Here is a 21,268-nt window from a genome sequence, read left to right on the forward strand (position 1 = left end):
TCTTTGGTGTAATGTGGTCATGAATCTCACTGCTGTCTTAAGTCAGTCTTTTTCTCATCTCAAGGTTTTTCTCTTGAAGTTCAATGACATGGACATTGTCAATAACAATATCTGCATTCTCTCCAACACAAAAAAGGAAGCAGCAAACTGGGGTAGATAGTACACATGGAGGGGACTCTGGGAAGGTTCAATAGCATGAACAAGTCTCAGTTCCCTTGGGCTGTGGAAAAGGAGGATGAACTTGTGGAGTTGTGGAGTGAACAAGAGTCTGTGTTTAATTAGATGTGTATCTGATCCACTAACAGTACTTCTACTATTGAGAGATCTTAATATTTGAATTGGTTCGACTCTCATTCCTGCAGCCTTCTCCTACTAAAATAGCACACCTAACCTACAGTGGCTGGTAGCGAGATGAGCAACAAAATTGCAAATGAGTAAAGTTTGCACACAATTACAGTTTATCTTTATAGATTATACTGATGCCAAATTGAAAAGAATACTGTCGACATAGAGTATGAGGCCTTTTATCTTGTGTTTCTAGAGTTACATGTTTATGCTGACATGCAAGGAAGTGTTGATATGTCATATTTCTTAAAGGAAGTTTGGCGTAATATTTTCCACCAGAAGCAGGATGGGAAATCTCAAAAGAAATCTAGTTGCTGTCTTGCAAACAGTCATCCTGAATGATCCCCAGTTTTTGCAAAATCTTACAGATTGTCACTAAAAGCTCACATTGTCTTTAGATGTCAGAGGGTGTCAGTGTCTTTAAAGCCTTCTGGTGTATGGTAGACATTACATGACAGCTGAGGTTATGGAATGTTTGGGACTTGAAAACAAGTTAAAACTGCTCTGAACTGGCACTTTGGAAGATACAGATACAAACGACAAAAACACAACCGTTACACCACAAGCAATTACTGACAGCATGTCTGCACTATGCACTAGCTCAAGCCTAACCTGAATAAAACAGTGATGAGACATGGCCTGAGTTCAGCGATACCGACCTGTTCCCACAGTTTGTTCCAACTTTGTCTTTTTCTACCTCCCTGTGACCCGAAGCCGAGAGGCTGTTTAATCTGATAGCTAACAAAGTGAGTCACACAGCTATTCAGGGCGTCAGACAGTCTGCTGTTAGAGCCACTGTTATAAACCTGCATGTCAAGGTGAGATGAATCTATTGTTGGTAACTCGTTTTATGACACCAGTTAACCCAAACACAGACTGACCTCAAAGTAAAGACAGTGAAGGAGATGAGAGATGAGAGATTTCTGCAGTTCTACTAAAGTGGAAACCTGAATAATGGAAATGGAAACACTTTGTGTTTTTCTTATTCTAACAGATATCTGACCAAAAATAAAATACGTTATTTGACTTCCAGCTGGAGGCAGCAGTCCGTTAGCTTAGCTTAGCATAAGGAGCAAAATTAGGGGGAAACAGCAAGCCTGGCTCTGTCTATAAGTAAAAAAAACAAACTCAGCCTACTGCTCCTCTGAAGCTCACAAATTAACATATCTTTTGTTCATGAAACAACACATTGTGGTTTTACAGGGACTTTAAAGCTGGACTATTTCTTGGCGAGGTGCTGTTCCTGGAGTTTTTTGAAGAGATGACATCACTTCGGGCTAGCTGTCTCCCCCTGTTTCAATTATTTATGCTGAGCTAAGCTAACCAGCTGCTGGCTATAGCTTCATATTGAGCACACAGACATGACAGTAGTATCAAACTTCTCGTCTAACTCTTGTCAACAAAGTGAATATGTGTATTTCCCAAAATGTCAAACAAGACATTTTTGGTGCAGCTGTAATTACGGTAAGGCAATATGGAGAAAATCAAATATCACAATATTTTTGACCAAATAATTTAACATCAATATTGTGACAGTATTGTTGGGCTGACTATTGGTGCTTTCACAAAATATTGATAATGATATTTTTGATAAATAATCATTAGTAATGTGGATATAACGACTAAGTGAGTAAAGGCAAATAAAAGAACAGCTGGAACAGTCTGAAAAGTTCAGATAATTACATCACTATACTATAATGCAGCTTTTAAAAACAGGGAAGACAACACTTAAGATAATATCCAAAATCTGAGACAATATCTAGTCTCATATCACAATATTGATATGATATTGATATATTGGTCAGCCCCAACTGTGATCACACAAATTTGTCTTGGACATCAATAATTAACATGAATTTTTCCTCTCCAAAATAGAAGCGTAAGAGTTCCTTCTAAACTCATTATTTTTAAACAACAGTCATTAAACCATGTAAAAACAAACCAGTCATTAAGGAGTCGATGAAACCTGTTTATCCACAGGATGTAGCTTCAACTGACTTATGTGCACCACAGGCCAGAGACACACTGCATTTACAGCGAGAGAGTCTGATGTTTCTTTAGCTGCAAATCACTGATTGAAGTGGACAAAACACAAGCAAAGTGCAACGACATACAGCTTGTGAGTATCTCAAGCCCTTCGCACACCAAGTCCGTATTTTTCGACTGGAACTGCTGCACGTTTAAAAATACATGTGACCTTTCCTTGTGTCAATCACACTCACTAATCAACTCTGAACGTTTTGTCTGTCATTAGAGTTTTCGTCAAGAGCCTTGAGTTGTTTAAACAAGAAGCAGTGAAGACAATGTGGTGTAACCTGCAGGACATACATTTAAACAACATGAAAAATGTCTGCACACCGTAGCTCCCTTAAGTGCATTTTACTGGCACATCCACAAGTGATGTTTTCATGAATATATATATACATCTGCAACATTAGAGAGGAACGGGGCGCACAGTAACGTTTCATAACTCAGAAAACCTCCTTTTAACAGATCAGATGGTAATGTTAGGGTGAATGATGATGATGACTGGAAGGATAAAATAGAGGATGAAGATGGCACACAGACAGACAGATAGAGGTAGACAGTGTGGAGACAGAGAGGGAGGACAGCTCATGTCCTTCATGTAGAGGTGGTGCCAAATACAAGACGGGTGCGGAGAGTGGTGACTGCCAGGGAGGTAACTCCACTGGACAGAAGCAAGGAAGGAAATGTGTCTTGTATTTTCAGTTTTTGCAACGAGTAGAACAATAAAATGCATCAGATTCTGTGTGCAAAGTTTCTGTGTGTAACGATTTTTATCAGATGGTGGATTTTGAAGAAAAAAACAGACTTGATGTTCAAAGGCCTCCTCTGATTGGAGGAGACAGTCTTAAAATTCATTCAGCTCACTGCTGTCTGGAAGGTTTCAGCTCAGCGTTTACTGTTCTGCCCTCTGAATATGAAGACTTTTCTCATGTCAACAAAGAGTTGGGGGCAGGTGAGTGTGTGTGTGTGTGTGTGTGTGTGTGTGTGTGTGTGTGTGTGTTGAGCAATGACAAGAGGAATGACGGGGTGTTTGCGCCGTGGACTGTTTTTCCATTCAGCAACAACAAATGAGCCTCAGAGAGCGAAAACAATGAGTGTGTCTTTTCTGTCCCCGCATAAATGTCTGTGTGTGCGTGCACATGAGCGTATGAATGATTACAGCTGACGATCAAAGCCTCCTCCCTCCTTGCTGAGAGACGCCAGGCTGTGAACCTGAGATGATTAGAAGCCACAGGAAAACTTAACGAGCTGTCTGAGCCCAGGCGGCCGCCATCATTATGACTGAACACGTCTATGGTGTGCGCATGGCCAAGGCGCCATAACGAGGGGACACGGGCGATGCCTTTCATTTACATAGACGCAAACGTGGGACGAACCCGGCTATTAATCTCCAGCAGCTCCACTAACCCCTTGAAACTGTGGGAGGCCGGGTTAATTTCCTGTTCTGGTCTCTACGAGGTCAAGTTTAAGAGGATCCAGCCCCACAGAGAAGGTAGATGAACACCTGGGGGCTGAGCTTAATTTGATATAAAATATTAATCCTCAAAGACCCCTCCTAGTCTTCTTTTTCATTACTAAACATCCACTCTTCCAGGGAGATTTATAATTGCTCCAGGGAAGAAACCAGAGAGTATTTTTAGGTACAGCTCTGAACAGAGGACTTTATCGATTCATTTTCTTTATATTAGTTGGCGTCTTTACTAGACAGGAGGGTTTACTGTGTGGAGCTGCACTGATCTCCACCCAGTCACAATAAAGTCTGAAGTCATTCAGTGGGAAGACGATGAAGGCAAACTTTGAATCCATGAGCTAATGTGATTAAGATTACTGACCCCCAGTCTTTTGCCTCAGTTGCAGGAAACCATTTCATATTCCACTTTCTAAATCAAAGTACAGCTGCATAAAACAACAATATATTATAGATATATGATATAAAACCTTTTCAGTGCACTCTGTATTCACATCCCATTATTACTATAACTTCTGTTGCATTACTTTGTTTACAATTACTTGAAGAATCTCCATATAGACAATGATCCACTAAAATAGCTGAACTTCAAAGTATGGTCAAACACAAGACAAAGCCAAGACGGGAGGATATATAAGAGGATTGAGAGAAAGAGCTCAACGTTTTCCAATTAGCCAAAAGCAACTCACATCATGTCACCCACCAACTTTTATTGGTCATATGCATGTTCTGGTAGTTGTAGGTTTTCTACCTCTAAAAAGCAAATGCCACAGTAATTTTCCTCTGTTTTCCCTAGTCATCCACCCATTTTCGTAACCGCTTACCCTGTTGGGGGTCGCGGGGGGGCTGGAGCCTATCCCAGCTGACATTGGGTGAGAGGCGTGGTACACCCTGGACAGGTCACCAGACTATCACAAGGCTGACACATAGAGACAGACAACCATTCACACTCACGTTCACACCTACGGACAATTTAGAGTCACCAATTAACCTGCATGTCTTTGGACTGTGGGAGGAAGCTGGAGTACCCGGAGAAAACCCACACTGACACTCACATTCACACCTATGGGCAATTTAGAGTCACCAATTCACCTGCATGTCTTTGGACTGTGGGAGGAAGCCGAAGTACCAGGAGAAAACCCACACTGACATGGGGAGAACATGCAAACTCCACACAGTTCCCTCCTGGGATTGAACCAAGACCCCTCTTGAAGTGAGGCGACAGTGCTAACCACTACACCACTGTGCCACCCTCTCTAATCATATAGCAACAATTTCAAAAGTATTTGCTTCTTTCTAATGCATAGACTTTTCTTCCAGCAGTGAAATACTTCTTTAAGTATTGCAATTTTTAAAAACAATTTTTAAATCTATTTTTTTAGTGCTGGAATCGATACAATTTAAATTCAGTTGCTTCATGAAGGTCTATTTGTTCTCTACGAGTAACGTAATGTCATATTAATTTCAAGACAAACAAAACCAAAGCAATAAAGCAGAATATGGCAGACAGGCCGAGACCCATAGGGATACAACTTGCATCCCCACATATTAAATTGCAAAATATGGAAACACTTTAGGTTTAACACATTGCCAGGAAAAGCAGAGCTTCACATAGCTGAAACTGCATGCAGACTCTGAATCTATCATGGACAGGTATCGTATTGTGGTAATATGACCAACATGAGAGTCCATCTTTCTTAACACCACACAGAGATAAACATGGAGTTCGCCAAATGACCTCCAGCAAGCCAGTGGACTGTAGAGGGAACACTCAATGAACCACCCAGTGGTTTAAAGAGGGCAAAATGCATCTCATACTCAAAGACAGAACTTTTTCCATATAGTGCGGTGGAAAATACACGTTTTCGAAACACAATTTACCCCTCTGTCTGAGCTGTGGTATGTGTTATATCATTAAGTACATATTTTGAATTCATTCTATTGTACATGTGCACTTTATTTACCACTTTTCTATACTAAAGACTGACATGATGAGCCTATCTCAGCTGACATTGCAAGAGACAATATAACATTTAGGTTAAATGATATCAACCCATACAACCGACTTTGGCTGATGTGTGGCATCCCTGTTTGCCGGACTTTCAGGTACTTCTGTTTTATGAAGCACCAAGTCGGTCACATCAGACCAGAGTCATAATTTCAACTTGGTGGGAACTTGGTGGGAATATGATGGGAACACTATTGAAGAAACTTGTAATAACATGACCACACCATAACCTCCCCCCACACGAACAGGTGCCAAGATAACTGACAAAAAGATCATAGAGATGTCAGTCAAGTCACAGTGTGTACATTCCCACAGAGCCCTCAGATGAGATAATAACACCTGTGTGGGAGAATCATGGGTGTGAACGGCTTATAATGCTGCCAAATTACGCAATTTCAGGGAGTGCTCCTGTGATTTACTGCATGACACCTCCATGACTTTGGGGATTTGCAAATAAGATAAACAGAGCAGAAGCAGAGAAATCCTGACTTCATGTCACTCCAAAAACGCAGCATGCTACACTTCCATTGAACTCCACACCTTCAATAAAACACATCTTTCTCAGACTCTTGAAAACCTTCCCAGAGCCACAGACTTTTTCCTCTGATTCTGGAAACACAAAATGACGTTCAGTTATCTCTGTTCCGACCTCAGTGTGAATCAGCACTTACCTCTATCTGGGAGCTGTTGTCTGTTTCCTCTGCAGACAGCAGGCCTGGGAAACCCTCGGGCTCCTCCTGCTCAGGATCCTGGTCCTGCTCCTGACTGGCCCTGTTACTGTCCATATTACGTGGTTTCGGGGGGAGCCATCTTCTCCACCGGTGACTGTACAGCTTCACGTCCACTGCAGCGTCCTCATCTCCTGCCTGCCCCTGCACGTATGAGTAAGAGACCCCTGGGGAGACAGGAAAACAAAGTGTGAGTTACAAAAGAAAACATCGGTGTTGCATGCCATGAAACCAAATCACATTAAAACTGTAATAGCATGTCAATTAAAATAAATTGGGTCATCATAAATATATTGAGCGCGCTTTATTAAAGTATAATTTTCCAACTTATTTAACTTTAATAAACCCTGTGTTAGTCTGAAAGGAAAATGTGTTGCCATGTTTTGCAAATTTGTGGCTCGTACAATAATTACATGGGACACTAATATTTTTACTTTCACTAAGGCAATAGTCAAATCACAGAGGCGGAGACTATTCAAGCCGTTAATCTTGTGCCGCTCCCTCATAACTCACTGTCCCTGCGGACTTTTCTCATTGCAGGGGGGAAAAATCTCACTGCCTGAAACAGATGCACATTAGCAATGACTCAGCAGCCATCACACAGACCAGTGGGCCACAGTCATACACAATCATCCCCATTCCAGAGTCTGAAATGAGACGCCGCTGACAGGTGAAAAATGGTTCTGTGTTAATGTAAAGACTGACTTGATTAACCGAGCCTGAGATGGGGTGGAATCTGCTGCGTCATTATAAGAAACAAGTTTTATGAATTGACATTGAGTCAGAATATGGAAGAAAAAGGCTTAAAACAGAAAATGAAAAATTATGTTCTTCTTCTTTGGTTCCATTCAACAATATAAGCATTACAGTGCTCCTTCTGACTGCCTTCTGCTCAGCCTGGAGATGCTTTAACACTCCACCTGTTTGGTTCAAACAAACTCAGGTGTGCTCGCTAGTTTGATTCAGTTTGTTTAGACTGGTGTAAAAGCTGTTAATCTCTATGAAAAGGTGGGTCTCCATCTTTGTAGTGTGAAAACACAAATCTATAAGCTTAACTACTAAATGTATCTACTGATCTAGGACTGTCATATTACAAGAAACTTACTGTATATATTACGCAAGATACTTTAATAACAATGCTCAGTCAATCTAAAAGTGAAAAGGAGTTTAAATTAGGGCTTTAGCAAATGGTTTGAAGCTTCAAAGCTTTATTCGTAACATTGACATTTGAATTCCGAATTAACATTTGAATGCTGCATGTCTGTTCATTTGTTTAAACCCCATATTTCTATTATGTGTTTTGTTTAAGGCTGATGACATCATAAAACACAATGACAGACATTTGAAGTTTCATTTGAAAATCTCAATACAAGCTTTGGATGTTAAAAAAAGACATTCGGTGCAGCCCTGGTTGAAATAGAGGAATATTGTGCTTGTGTCCTACTATCGTTATGTGTATTTTAGCAAATCCTTATGACAAGTCAGTAAAATGTACATTAGAAATCACACCATAATCAATCTTTCCAAAATACTTCGGTACAAGACACTTCTTGTTATTCTTGACATTTGAGGTCTAGTTGCAAGCTTGACTAACAACGCTCATAATGAGTTATTTTTCTGTGAGAACTTTGTGACAACAGAGAAAAAAGTAAACCCATAAGCAGTTAAGTCAGTCACCAGGATTTGATTTGGTACATGTAATGCTGACAATGCAGGGCAACGTTTAGGAAAATCTGTCCAAGTAATGAGTTGGACAGTTGCTGTCTGCAACAGATTCATGGCACCTAATTTATCTATGTGTGTTCTGCAGTCTTTCAGTGCTGCATTTCATTGGTGGAAAGTAATTAAGTACATTTACATAAGTATTGTATTTAAGTACAATCTGAAGGTACTATACTTGAGTGTTTTAATTGTATGGTACCATATTCTATGGGGAAATATTGCACTTTTTTGGTACTTTTTCTCCACTACTTCTATCTGACAACTGGAGTAACTAGTTACTTTTCAGATTTTACAAACAAAACGCATGTACGCACGCTTGTAAAATACAATACTGCGCTACAGATTAAAACAATAGTATAAAGTTATTAAAATGTGTTCCACCTCCATTGGCGTCAGTAATTATATTCAAATAATATGAAATGTGTAATAATGACTCTCTAAAAAGGACCATTCTCCCAACATGTACTTTTACTTTAACACTTTAAATACATTATGCTGTTATTATGTTTGTATTTTTACTTGAATGTAACATTCCCTGCTTGCTCACATGGGTTTCCCCAACTTACATCAGAGATGCTAAGTGGCGTGAAGGTATGAATGAGAGCAGGAAGAGATGCTCTGTTTATCTGTGAGTCCTGTGATGGACTGCAGACTTGTTTCCTTGCCTTCGGGCTAATGCTCGGCATGCTTGTATAAGCTTCTGCTTCCCGTGACTCTAACAGGATTACGCGGTTCAAGACAATTACTAATAAACTTCGTTTTCATAGCACTTATCCACACACAAAGTTTACAAAGTGCTTGCACACTGTTGCAGAGATACAGATTGTTTTGGCTTTAGGATAGAAAATACTGCTGATTCCTCTACTGTTACTCCATGTTGCTTCTTTTCTATTAGACAGAGGTCACTGGGTTTAACTAGCAGAGCGCGTTTCCATTCCTTGTCCGTCATTCTCTCAACACTTGCATTTCTTCCTCCTCCTCCTTTCTCTGGGCCCCCAACTAGTGGTGCTCACGAGAGGAGGAGAACACAAGTGGAGGGGCTTCAGATGCTAATTCATCCAAAAGTGGAAGCTGACAGATTCACTTTATAATGAACATCGGCAAAACAAGAAGCAAAGAGAACAATCTGTCCATAGAGATGGGTGTTGATATACGTTGGAAGAATTTAACTGAGCAGAAGGCACAAGCATGAAAGCGGGCTGAGTGCAATTTGCAGCTAATTGTTTCTGGAGACAAAGAAGATGAACAATTAAAAGTTAGTGTTCACCTTTAATCAGTAATGTTAAAGACCACAAACCAAGCCAGAAATCTTAGGCTAATTCAGACCGACAATTTAACACCCACTTTAAGACGACGTTTAATTACAAAAACTAAAAGACTCAAGAGTGTCATGCTTTCATCTTTAACAGGTGACGACTGTAATGGTGCCTTTACAGGTCTCTCTAAAAAGTCGTCAAAGACTAGACCAGTGATACTCAACCTGCAGCCAGTGGGCTAGGGGACGGCATGCCCCTGACCATTTTCTAATCCAAAATGAAAGCTAGAACTACCACCCCACAGTTGTATGCCTCCACGCAAAAGTCAAGTTTCTCTGACAGTTTACATCCATGTCTGTGAAAACATGGATGCGTCACACAGCATTTGAATTCTTGAGTTATGGCCAAAAACATATTTTGTGAGGTCACACTGACCTTGACTTTTGATCACAAAATTCTAATCAGTTTATTCTTCAGTCTAAGTGGACATTTGTGCCAAATTTAAAGAAATTCCCTCAAGGTGTTCTTGAGACATGGTGTTCATGAGAATGAGATGGATGCAAGGTCACACTGATACTGATGTTTGACCGCCAAAATCTAATCACTTCTTTGTTGAGTCCAAGTGAATGTTTTTGCCACATCTTAAGAATCTTGAGATATCATGTTTACAAGAGTAAGACAGACAGACAAGGCAACAGTGACCTTGACTTCTGACCACCAAAATCTAATTAGTTCACCTCTGAGTCCAAGTGGACATTTCTGCCAAATTTGAAAAGGCGTTTGCAAAATACTGCATTCACAAGAATGAGACTGATGCAAGGTCACAGTGACCTTGATACTGACCACCAAAATCTAATCAGTTCATCGAGTCCAATCATTGAATGTTTGTGCAAAATTTGAAAAGATCCCCCAGATCCCCTAACAGAGGTCTGGGCTAAGCCTTGAATGTCCTAAAATCCTAGAAACACCCCTGTGCACACCTGACCCACACAGGGCTGCGGTGACTGGCCCCTGGCCTCCTGTCATTTTGCAAAAGTGGCCACCACACAAACCAACTGGACTAGACTCATAACGTGCATTCCTGTGTATGTAGATATTGAGATACTGTTGATGCTAACAACCCTGCCCACACTTGTCATTTTTGCCAACAGAAATTTGTGTTCTGTTCGTTCACATCGCCATTGCTCCTTAAGTAACAACCAGCAGTAACAAGGCTGTTGCAATTTATGGTCAGCAAAATGTCAGATTGTGCATTTCGGGAATGCCCCGCTAGAGAAAAAGGCATGACGGAATGCGTCGCCTTTACACCAACAGTGTGTCCACACCAAGCTGTTCTCATGCAATGTTTGGACATATACTTATGAAAAGTAATGCACCAAAACTTGTTATAACCAATGCAATCATGAGCCAGTAATTTGTGTATAACCCATGTAATTGAGAAGGCTGTGATCATGGGACTGTTGTGCTTGCGGGAGGACACCAGTTTTTGGAACCATGTGAAACAAAGTGAACTGTTATTTCAAGGTACGCTGTCACCATGTTTCTTTTCCTTAACCTAACCTATGTAACTTTATGTTACCTAGGTTTATGTTACAGGCTTTAATTCATTAGGTATCATATTAACTGTTTCATAAGGATATATTTTTTAGTTGTCCATCTTAGGTCTGTTAAAACAGATAGATTTCTATGTTACACAATCCAGCTGTCTACACAGGCTGTGTAATGGCTTGCCTTTTATTCGCTCTATATGTGCATGAATACAACCCTAACAACCGTTAGTAGTCACAGATTCCTGATGGTAGCTTTAGGTTACCCATAGATGAGACCATCTTTGCAGAATCAAACTCTCTTTCTCTGTGCATCACCTCCATCTTGTTGTTTGGTGTCTGCAGCAGCTCTCCTGGCCAACTATTCACTCACTGTCTCATTCTCACCATACCACTAATACTTCCTGACACTCACTCGATCGCTGATGGTCATTAGTCACACCCATGAGGACAAAGTAGCCCAGGCAAATTTCCTGACAACTGCAGTTATATACTCTAATCCGAGAGGCACCTACACATACCACTCCTCCATCACATAAACATCTATTTTCATCCTTTAAAGGATCTTTGTCAGTTCCTCAATATACGATGGAAAGCTGGCAAACAGCGGATGCTTTAAAATACACCATGACCACAACATAGGGGCCTTGAATAAATGGCTGTTCTTTTTCCCAGCGTGTCCTTCTGTGAACGCCCATGATGAGTCACCCTATAAAGAAGCATATGCACCTGCACTTCTCTTGTGTACACCACCTCTGAGATTCAGAAGCAGCAGATTCTCTTATTATCCAGGGGAAACTCAGGCTCTTTTGTCAAGTATTTGAGAGGGCCCTGAGGTCAGACCCCTGAGGGACACCTAAAATAACCCCCCAGCAGGACAAGGCTGCTGCTCACTGCAAGACTGTTCCTCGCCTTTTGTGAGAAAGGAAATTTTTCCCCAGTACTTTTCTTTCAGGGTGTCTGAAAGCCCCCGCATACCTTCACCCTGACTCTGTCGAGCTGCCTTGTTGGCCGGACTCACGCCTGTCAACACCTCTGATTCACAAACACCGGAGGGACTGTAATTTGGTTCCACCCAAAACCTTTCAAGGACGTTTAGGAGGTCATAAAACCGCAGAATAAAGGTGCTGTCTGCACCCCGTCTTTCATTCAGTTTCTGCTTGTTTTCCCGTCTTTTCTCTCAGTTCCCACCTGACTTAGTGTTGCTGACAGGAAACTGCCATACATGACTGGAAAGTGGAGGAGGTGGAACGCTTCATTGCCTCTGTGCATGCTAGTGTGTGTGGTGTGCATAATTTCAACGGAAAGTGGATAAAAAAGTCACATCCCTCTCTGGTTCTGTCGCCTTTCTATCTCTGGGTGTCAGAGTGCTTAATTTAGTGCCCACTGAAAGCTGCTTTATCAATGTACCAGCAGACCCTGCTGAGCACTCTGGAGGACCTTCTCTCCCAGGCTCTGTGCGGATCAACCCACCACAGTCTACATGGATTAAGTTGATGTAACTATTGCTGAAGCCCAAGGTTTTTTTTCTCTGAAAATGTGCTCATTTTAGCTTCAAACAACAGAAAAAAACTCAATCACATCTTTGATAATCTGTGTGATGAAAGCTCTCGTTAGAGCAGAACAAATTCGTACATAAAGAACAGACAATGTGATTAACAGTATGGCTCCAGATCATGAGAGAGAACGTTGCAATTTTTCCTCCATTCGGCATGTCTTGTTCTGTTCATTAGCAATGATTCATTGGGATCATTTGTCAGGAGGAGCACTCCATCACTCCCTCTCTCTCACAAACACACACACACACACACACACACACGCTTTGAAAAGGACTTGGTAATGCCAGCAAACAACGATGCTCTCAAGAAAACTTGAGCATGACGACACAGAATCTTTAAGCACTTTTGCTTTAAAGGATCAATTCACCCAAATTACAAAAAGCACATTTTCTCACTGTGGACTTCAGCTGAGTAATGCATGGATAAATTCACTAAACCCGGTGGCTTCACAACTTTTCTTAAATTGCAAAACATATTCCGACCAATGTGCCCCTAGTGTTTCCAAAATATTTTAAGAATAATACATCCTCTTCTAATGTGCGTATCATATACAGAGATGAAACCCGGAGAGACCTGGAGAGTCCCCCTGCAGAGCATTGAGTCTTATAATCGAGTCACTCCACGCAGAGCTTTAAATGGACTGCACTTGTATAGCGTTTTTCTAGTCTTCTCACTAGCCTTCAAAGCGCTTTTCACACTACATGTCACATCCACCAATTCACACACTGGTGAGGCTACCATACATGGTGCCACGTGCTACTCAGTAACCACTCACATGCAATCACACACACCGATGGTACAGCCACTGTTGTCATAAAGGGATGGACACGGTCAGCAACAATACTCAGGTAGGCTGTGGTGTTTAAACCATGCTCAGTTGGTACTAAGGGGCCCAAAGTGTGCCAGAGAAAATATCCCCCACACCATTACACCACCACCCGCAGCCTGAACTGTTGATACAAGGCAGGATGGATCCATACTTTCATGGTGTTTACACCAAATTCTGCCCCTACCATCTGAATGTGGCAGCAGAAATCCAGACTCATCAGACCAGGCACCGTTTTTCCAATCTTCTATTGTCCAGTTTTGGTGAGCCTGTGTGAACTGTAGCCTCAGTCTCCTGTTGTTAGCTGACAGGAGTGGCACCTGGTGTGGTCTTCTGCTGCTGTAGCCCATCTGCTTCAAGGTTCGTCGTTTTGTTGGTTCAGAGATGGTCTTCTGCAGACCTTGGTTTTAACCAGTGGTTATTTGAGTTACTGTTGCCTTTCTATCATCTTGAACCAGTCTGGCCATTCTCCTCTGACCTCTGGCATCAACTAGGCATTTTCACCCAGAGAACTGCTGCTCACTGGATATTTTCTCTTTGTCAGACCATCCTCTGTAAACCCTAGAGATGGTTGTGTGTGAAAATCCCAGTAGATAAGCAGTTTCCGAAATACTCAGACCAGTCGTCTGGCACCAACAACCGTGCCATGTTCAAAGTCACTTAAATCACCTCTCTTCCCCATTCTGGTGCTCGGTGTGAACTTCAGCAGGTCGTCTTGACTATGTCTACATGCCTAATTGCATTGAGTTGCTGCCACGTGATTGGCTGATAAGCTATTTGTGTTCACAAGCATTGAAACAAGTGTACCTAATAAAGTGGTCAGTGAGTATACACTGTCAGTGAACGTTTCTGAAATATGTTGTGAGTGACATTTTTGTGAATTACTAGGTATGTTAATTAGCAGCGTTTCCTCAGTGTGTTAGTAGAAAACGTAATTTGTTCGGCATTACATTTCTCTCAAAAACCTATCAACTGTTTCAAATTAGATAAGTGTAATTTCTAAGAGACAAGGCTGTCTAAAGTCAAAACATGAGCAGGTTGGGGCCTGAAGTGTTTGACATTGACCCACAAGCAAGCAGACTGTTTTCAGTTTATGGCCCTCACAAGCCAAATTATGTTCAGGGTCATTTAAGAGCACCAAACACCGAGGCTCAAACACCTTAAAAATCCCTGAGAAATTGTTATCGGCCCTGCATGATGGTTAAATGATGAGGCAGAGACAGATAAGCTTGGATATTCAACATGACTGATAAGTTAATAAACTAGATTTAATAAGAGCTGGCTGCTGGTTTGATCTTGTGTCAGACAAGATGAGATTTTTTTTAACAAGCTTCTTTATCTCGTACAGTGTGTTAATAGATTATAGATTACATACAGCATATTAATTACAACCTGACATGCTTCATTTTCATATTAATTGAATTATTTAAATGCACAGCCTGTGTGATGCAAATCCAACTGCAGACCCTTAAAATCTCTGTCGCCTGGGGTGAACAGACACATTAAACATTACCCCACATAAATTCCAGACATGCTAAAGTCTGAAATTATTATGCAGAGCAAAGTGTGCTTTCCTAACCTGCCGTAGCTTGCTTTCTACACATCCTCTTTAAAAAGGCAGCCTGTCATTAGGCAAACACACAAAGTCGAGAAGAGCTGACTGCAGGAGAAAGTTAAACACAGGTAGACAGGGAGGCAGCAGCAAGAGATCCAGTCCTCATAAAGTTTAGATGAACAGCGTGATAAAAGAGAAAATTTAAATAGATTAAATGTGAGATGCATCTAAATCTCAGATGATCTGCGTATGAGACAAGTTAAGACAGAAAATTAAATACTGCAGGAATGCACAAAAGCATTATTCTTGCAGAAAATTCAATGATAAACCAAGTTTGTCTAGAAAATACACAATAGTTTCCCTCCAGACAGAGGCATTGAGTGAGCATCCTGCTTGTCGTGAACGCTCCATTACACCAGAGATTTTTGTTTGGCCAACAATTAGTCACATCTTTCCAAGTCAAAGCGCTGCAACACAAACATCCCGAGGTTCAGATGAGGACTGCAGATAGAGACGTGTGTCTCTCTGAAACATGCTTGTTGAGGATATTATATTGCAGTATCTACGGAACAATGCCGATTTATCACTTCAGTAATCGACAGGTGGATCTAGGCATTCTTTTGTTTAGAGACAAAGGACCTCTGCTTTTGAATGTATCTCATTATCATGTAACCAGTGACTTAAAGGGACAGTTCACCCCCAAATCATAAAAACATGTTTTTCCTCTTACCTGTGGTGATATGTGTCAGTTTTGATTGTTTTGGTGTGAGTTTTCGAGTGTTGGTGCTATCAGCCATAGAGATGTCCACAGACATTAACAGTTTCATGTAGGAAGAGAATGAAGCGTGCATCTATTCATGGACGAGAGGCTCATGCATGTAACAGTGCGAGATGTAAAAATTTTCTTGAGTACTCAGGTCATGATTTCTGGAAAGAGACATTGCTGTTGAGTTTTCAGACAAGGATTTTTTGGCACTTTGAGCACCACAAGCCGAATGCCATGTGGTTCATTTATATTGGACAGAAGGCAGACATCTCTAAAAACAATCTAGACTGATAAATAGCACTACAGGTAAAGGGAAAAGTGTGTATTTTTGATTTTGGAATAAACTGTTCCTTCTGTGACTACATGAGAAAGGTTCCTGGCAACTTCAGAATAAGTAAACAAAAAAGAAACAGACTAATCTCTCACTGTGTAGCGAGCAGGCGCTCTTGTTTGTCACCCAAATGAGAAAAGAGGCAGGTGTGAAAGGGGGGCTATAAATAAAAGCCAATTTTTGAAGTCTCAAAAGTGTTAATTACAATCTGCAGAGCATGGAAGGTGGAGGGAATTCATTAAAAGGAGACTAATGTTGTGTTCGCTGTGCCCAGGGTATTACAGCGCCTATGAAGAAGACAGGTGTCAGGACTGCATGTTAGAGGAAGGAGGGAGGCTGGGGGCAAAGAGACTGAAGGGGAATTAGGAGGTAGAGACTGTCCGGCTTCAGGTCCAGTGATTCTTAATCAAGGCTTTAACCTTGAAGAACATAATTGTTTTTTAAGCAGGCTTTGCAGAAAATTGCTAACTTCCCTTCCGAGCGTCTGCTGAAAACAACTAAATACACTGGACACAAAATCCAAGCAGGCTAAGCCACAAAGCACCCAGTAACAACCCCAAGCACACAGTATCAAACCCCAAAACACAGGGTTTAAAGTGCTGGAGTAAACCATCATGGAGTCTGCTGTCACCGCCGCGGCTTTCCTTTATGTAATTGGCGGTTGTCTTGGCTCCGCCGTTGGTCAGTGCAGGAAGTGTACACAAAAAATGCTTTGGCAAAGAGACAAATATACAGTCACGGAGGGGCTGCAAGCAGTCAGGAGACAGCAGGATCACAGAGAGAAATGTGCTTCCTGAGTGACACAGGCGTTAAGGAATTCAGGATTCCAGTCAGGCACAGTGTCTGTCTCATATTTCAGGAGATTGAGTGATTGACTGCAGGACTATGAAGCGCTGCTGTTGGCTCTCATTCCACTTTTCAACTTTCCGAATGAGCAGCACAACTCAGGAGCCCTGAGGCCTTGAATTGCTCTGCCATGAGAGAGCTCGGGCCTGGCAGGCAATGTATCACTGGACACTGGACCTCCTGTAACAGATTATTTCTCCTCCCTCCAGTGCAGACCATTACCTGTGGTGATATTACTGTACTCTTACAGGTCACCGGCTAGTCAAAACCCGTCTTTGCGCAGACAAAAGCCTCAGCATCTCTCACCCTTCGCCTAAATTTCTCCATGAAACACAAAATTTGTCCTTTCACCATTCCCACAGTCCTCTTAGTGTTTGCTTAACAGACCTTAAAATTGGAAATGGTCACATCTGTACCGGTGAATAGAGAGGGATCGGCGGGACAAAAGCCTGCACTTTTATTCTGATACGCCACATCACAAACAATAGCTTCGCCTTTATCCTCGGGGTTCACACACTCTTGAGCTGAGTTTCTGCGGATTGAAACACACCTACACACCTAAAATCTGAGACATACTCGACATAATAATCACTCTTTTGTCCACTGTGCCTCTCTAAGAGTTGATCTCTCCATCGGTTGAGGTCACAGACTCACTGGTGTCAGGGAAACAATAAAAACTGACTTATTTTATCAAAGTCTGCAGCACTTAAATGTCAATAAGACAACAGTCTTCAAGGTTTTTCTTCAGTATCAAAGTAATTCAGTGATAGTTGTAGAAAAAGAGCCAACAGGTACCTCTAAGAGCTAAGTCTGCATAGGGGTCAGTGATATGGCCGAAATTCTCTGTCATGGTATAACATTTTTATCACACTAATGGTATACATCATGATTGTTCCTGAGAACAATAATTTCAAGTGTTAACAGGTTTCTGTATTTACAACTTCACCTTCCTTCTCCAGGTCTGCTGAAATCATGTTACCTTGCGAGGCAGCTGGATCATGAGATCACAAGGGAATCACGAGATTACCTGGGAATCTAGCCCTGATTTGCAACATAGCGTTCCAAGGCCCCCTGGAAGTGCACGGCACGGCACGGTAACGGCCAAACCATGTAACTAAAATTTCTAGGTCTGTCAGGTGGTGCCACTGGGCCCAAAAAGCCTTTTCCCCATTGACTTACATTGTGAAGGAAACGTCTGTAAATCAGTGGATAGTTTTTTGAGCATCACAACCCCCAGAAAATGACTCAGTTCCCTACCAGGATTTAATCCATTCGGTTTAATAATGTTTAAAAAATTTACAAGAGCTTCACATTGAAATCATTTTCTTCCCATTCTTCCCACTTGCTAACCCTTACAATCTGGGTAATTTAATACTGTGGAGCTTTTTTTGGCTTCATTCACCACTGGGCAGCTTTCATAGGAATGAACAGGGCTCCGCTTTAAACTCTGTATCCAGTTCTCTTTACACATCCAAGAGCCTCCCCCGAACAGCTCCCGTGGTAGGAACATTGTTGCCAAATCTCTACCGTTGGACACATTTCTACCATTGCACAGTATATATTGACATACCGCCCAGACCCAATTCAGCAAAGATTTAATGGCGCCAATACTTCAAAATATAAACAAGTGTAGGCCCAAAAAATGTAAACCACAGCTACAACAGCATGTTCGTCTCAACTCTGTTACTGGTTCAAAAATATGAAAAGAAGAATGAGAGGAAGAGAAAATAACTCTTTACATCAGCACACCATTTTCACAACTTCTGGCTGTTTTAAAGAAATTGATCAGAATGGGTGCTTTAGGCTAACTGACCACCTCAATATTTCTGTCAGCGATCGATCAGAGAAGTGACTCCGGGACAAACAGTGTCCATATGTAATACCACAGCAGTGCCAGGCAGCGGCACTTTCACTGAAGATTGATTCCCTGTAGTGTTAGTAGGGCTGTGTGTTTGCAGTGTTCAGTGTTTATGTGAGACCTGTCCTACAGGTGGAGATTGATAGACTGAGCTCTGGTGTGAGTGTATTAACTGTGTTCCACTTTCTTTGTGGGCAGAGGGCTACAGACGAGGCCAGACGAGACTGTCTTGGTCCTTCCTGCTAATCCATCAGCACCACCGAGCGTCTCGCCCTCCACCCTGCCAAACCTCGCCACACTCCAATGTTCTCTAAGTTGAGCGATGTGTAAACACACATAGACAGTTCCAACTTTAGCCCAATGGACCTGTCATTTCCTACGGTTAAATGTGAGAGTTAGAGGAGGAGTGTGAAGAGGCCATGGACAATCACGCGGATTGTAGGGACCTTTGCTGAATAACTGAACCCACAGCTAATTTCTAAGAATAGCAGTACGTTCAAAACAGCTGGCAGTGGCATTATTAGAGGAAATAGATGGCCAGTAAAAACAGTGGAAATATGCAAACACATTCAGACAAGGAAAGCTGATTCTGGAAACCTTGCCCATGTCCCCCTTCTTCTTGTCGATGGTCTCACCCTGACAGTCATTTATAGTATCTGTTTAACACTCAGCTCAGTCGCCAGAATAAATATTGGCATTGTACAGTCCTGCAAAACATGGATATGTGATTTGTACGTTTCACAAGTCTGACGTAGTTTGTCATCAGGGGAGGGAGGGAAAGTTGGACGACGTGACATCTGGACAAGAGTGCTGTCAAGTGGCCGATAACAGTAGAACATTGTTCAAGACCAACAAAAGGGGGTGTTTGACGACATGGGACATTACTATCTGTGTTTGTAGCGACAGAAACGGGTATTTTTTGAGGAGAGCTCAGGACATTTCCAGCCATGTCTGTCCTGACAAAAGCGGGTATTTTTAAACCCAAGTTTGTAACATTTCTAGCCATGTTTGTAGCAGTGTTAGTAGGCATGTTTTAACGAGTGTTCAGTATATTTCCAGCCATGTTTGTAGTGACAAAAGCTGGTATCTTTTAACCCAAGTTTGTAACAATTCCAGCCGTGTTTGTAGCAATGTAAGCGGGTATTTTTTAATGTGAGTTCAGGACATTTCTAGCCATGTTTGTAGTGACAAAAGCTGGTATCTTTAAACCCAAGTTCATAACAATTCTAGCCATGTTTGTAGCAACGTATCTTTTAATGAGATAAGGACATTTCTAGCCATGTTTGTAGTGAAAAAAAGCAGGTATATTTAAACCGAAGTTCAGAGAGTTTCTCGCCGTGTTTGTAGCAATGTAGCTGTGTTTGAAATGACAAAAGCAGATATTTTTCAAGAGGAGTTCAGGAGATTGCCAGCCAAGTTTTAGGTCACAAAAGCGGTTATCTTCTAACTACAGTTCAGGACATTCACAGCTGTGTTTGTAGCAAAAAACTGGTTATTTTGAGCCATAACATGATGTTTTCCTAACCCAAGCCAAGTTGCCTAAACCTAACCACGTTAACCACAGCATTGTCACAACATAAAATTAAAAACTGAAATGTAAAGTTTTCAACAAATGTACAAATTTAACATATCCATGGTGTGCATAAATGCACAATGCCAACATTTATTCTGGGGAATGGGTTTCCATTAAATAAGAGGTGCTTTCAATTAAAGTTAAGTCTTGTATTGATATTACTATCAAGTGTCAAAAATCTAGTATCCATCAGGCTCATTTTTGTTTTTCACAAGTTAGCTGATATGAATCTTCTGATGTTTAATCCATGATACATCCTCTTTTCTCGGCACAACATCTATAATCCATCACGACAAATTCCACCGACAACACGTAGTGTGGTTTTCCACCATTAAGAGCAGCCCTCATATCCACTTATGAAATTCCTTATAATCAAGTTAATTTGCTTCAAATACTGAACATGTGAGTAATACAGAACCCCTTAAGTAAAAACATGCATTACACATGTTTTTTCCCCCTAAGATCTGGATCATTTCCAAGTGAGCAGATGTAAACAGTGTTTTAAACTCCTGCAGGAATAGAGCTCACAAGAAAATGTGGAAAAACATAAAACAAACTCCTTAATAACTTGCCAAATCCTATATCCTCCCACCTACAGCCTCCAGGCACCCACACCCACAAACCAGCAACAACAAAAAGACCGAATAGATTCGAAATATCTACAGCAACAGCATCCCACAAGCATGCCGGGAAATATATATTTTCAAAACATCTTTCTCTGCTGTACATACTGAGACAAAGAGAAAGAGGAGCATTTCCTATGCTTATGGCTGCCAAACTCATCCCAGCACATTTCTCCTATCTGTTGACAAACTGTGAGCCACATCCAAGTCACACAGAGTCTGTAATTGC

General features: G+C 41.5%; 1 protein-coding gene across 1 annotated transcript in view; it reads right to left on the reverse strand.

The window, feature by feature from the left end:
- plxdc2b (plexin domain containing 2b) overlaps positions 1-21,268 on the reverse strand; it is a 148,696-nt gene that overhangs the window by 90,415 nt on the left and 37,013 nt on the right. Inside the window, exon 2 of the mRNA XM_049565009.1 lies at positions 6,521-6,744. Within this exon, the coding sequence (XP_049420966.1) occupies positions 6,521-6,744 (224 nt within the window). The remainder of the gene's footprint in view (positions 1-6,520; positions 6,745-21,268) is intronic.

Source organism: Epinephelus fuscoguttatus, linkage group LG21, assembly GCF_011397635.1.
Source record: "Epinephelus fuscoguttatus linkage group LG21, E.fuscoguttatus.final_Chr_v1".
Lineage (NCBI taxonomy): Eukaryota > Metazoa > Chordata > Actinopteri > Perciformes > Serranidae > Epinephelus > Epinephelus fuscoguttatus.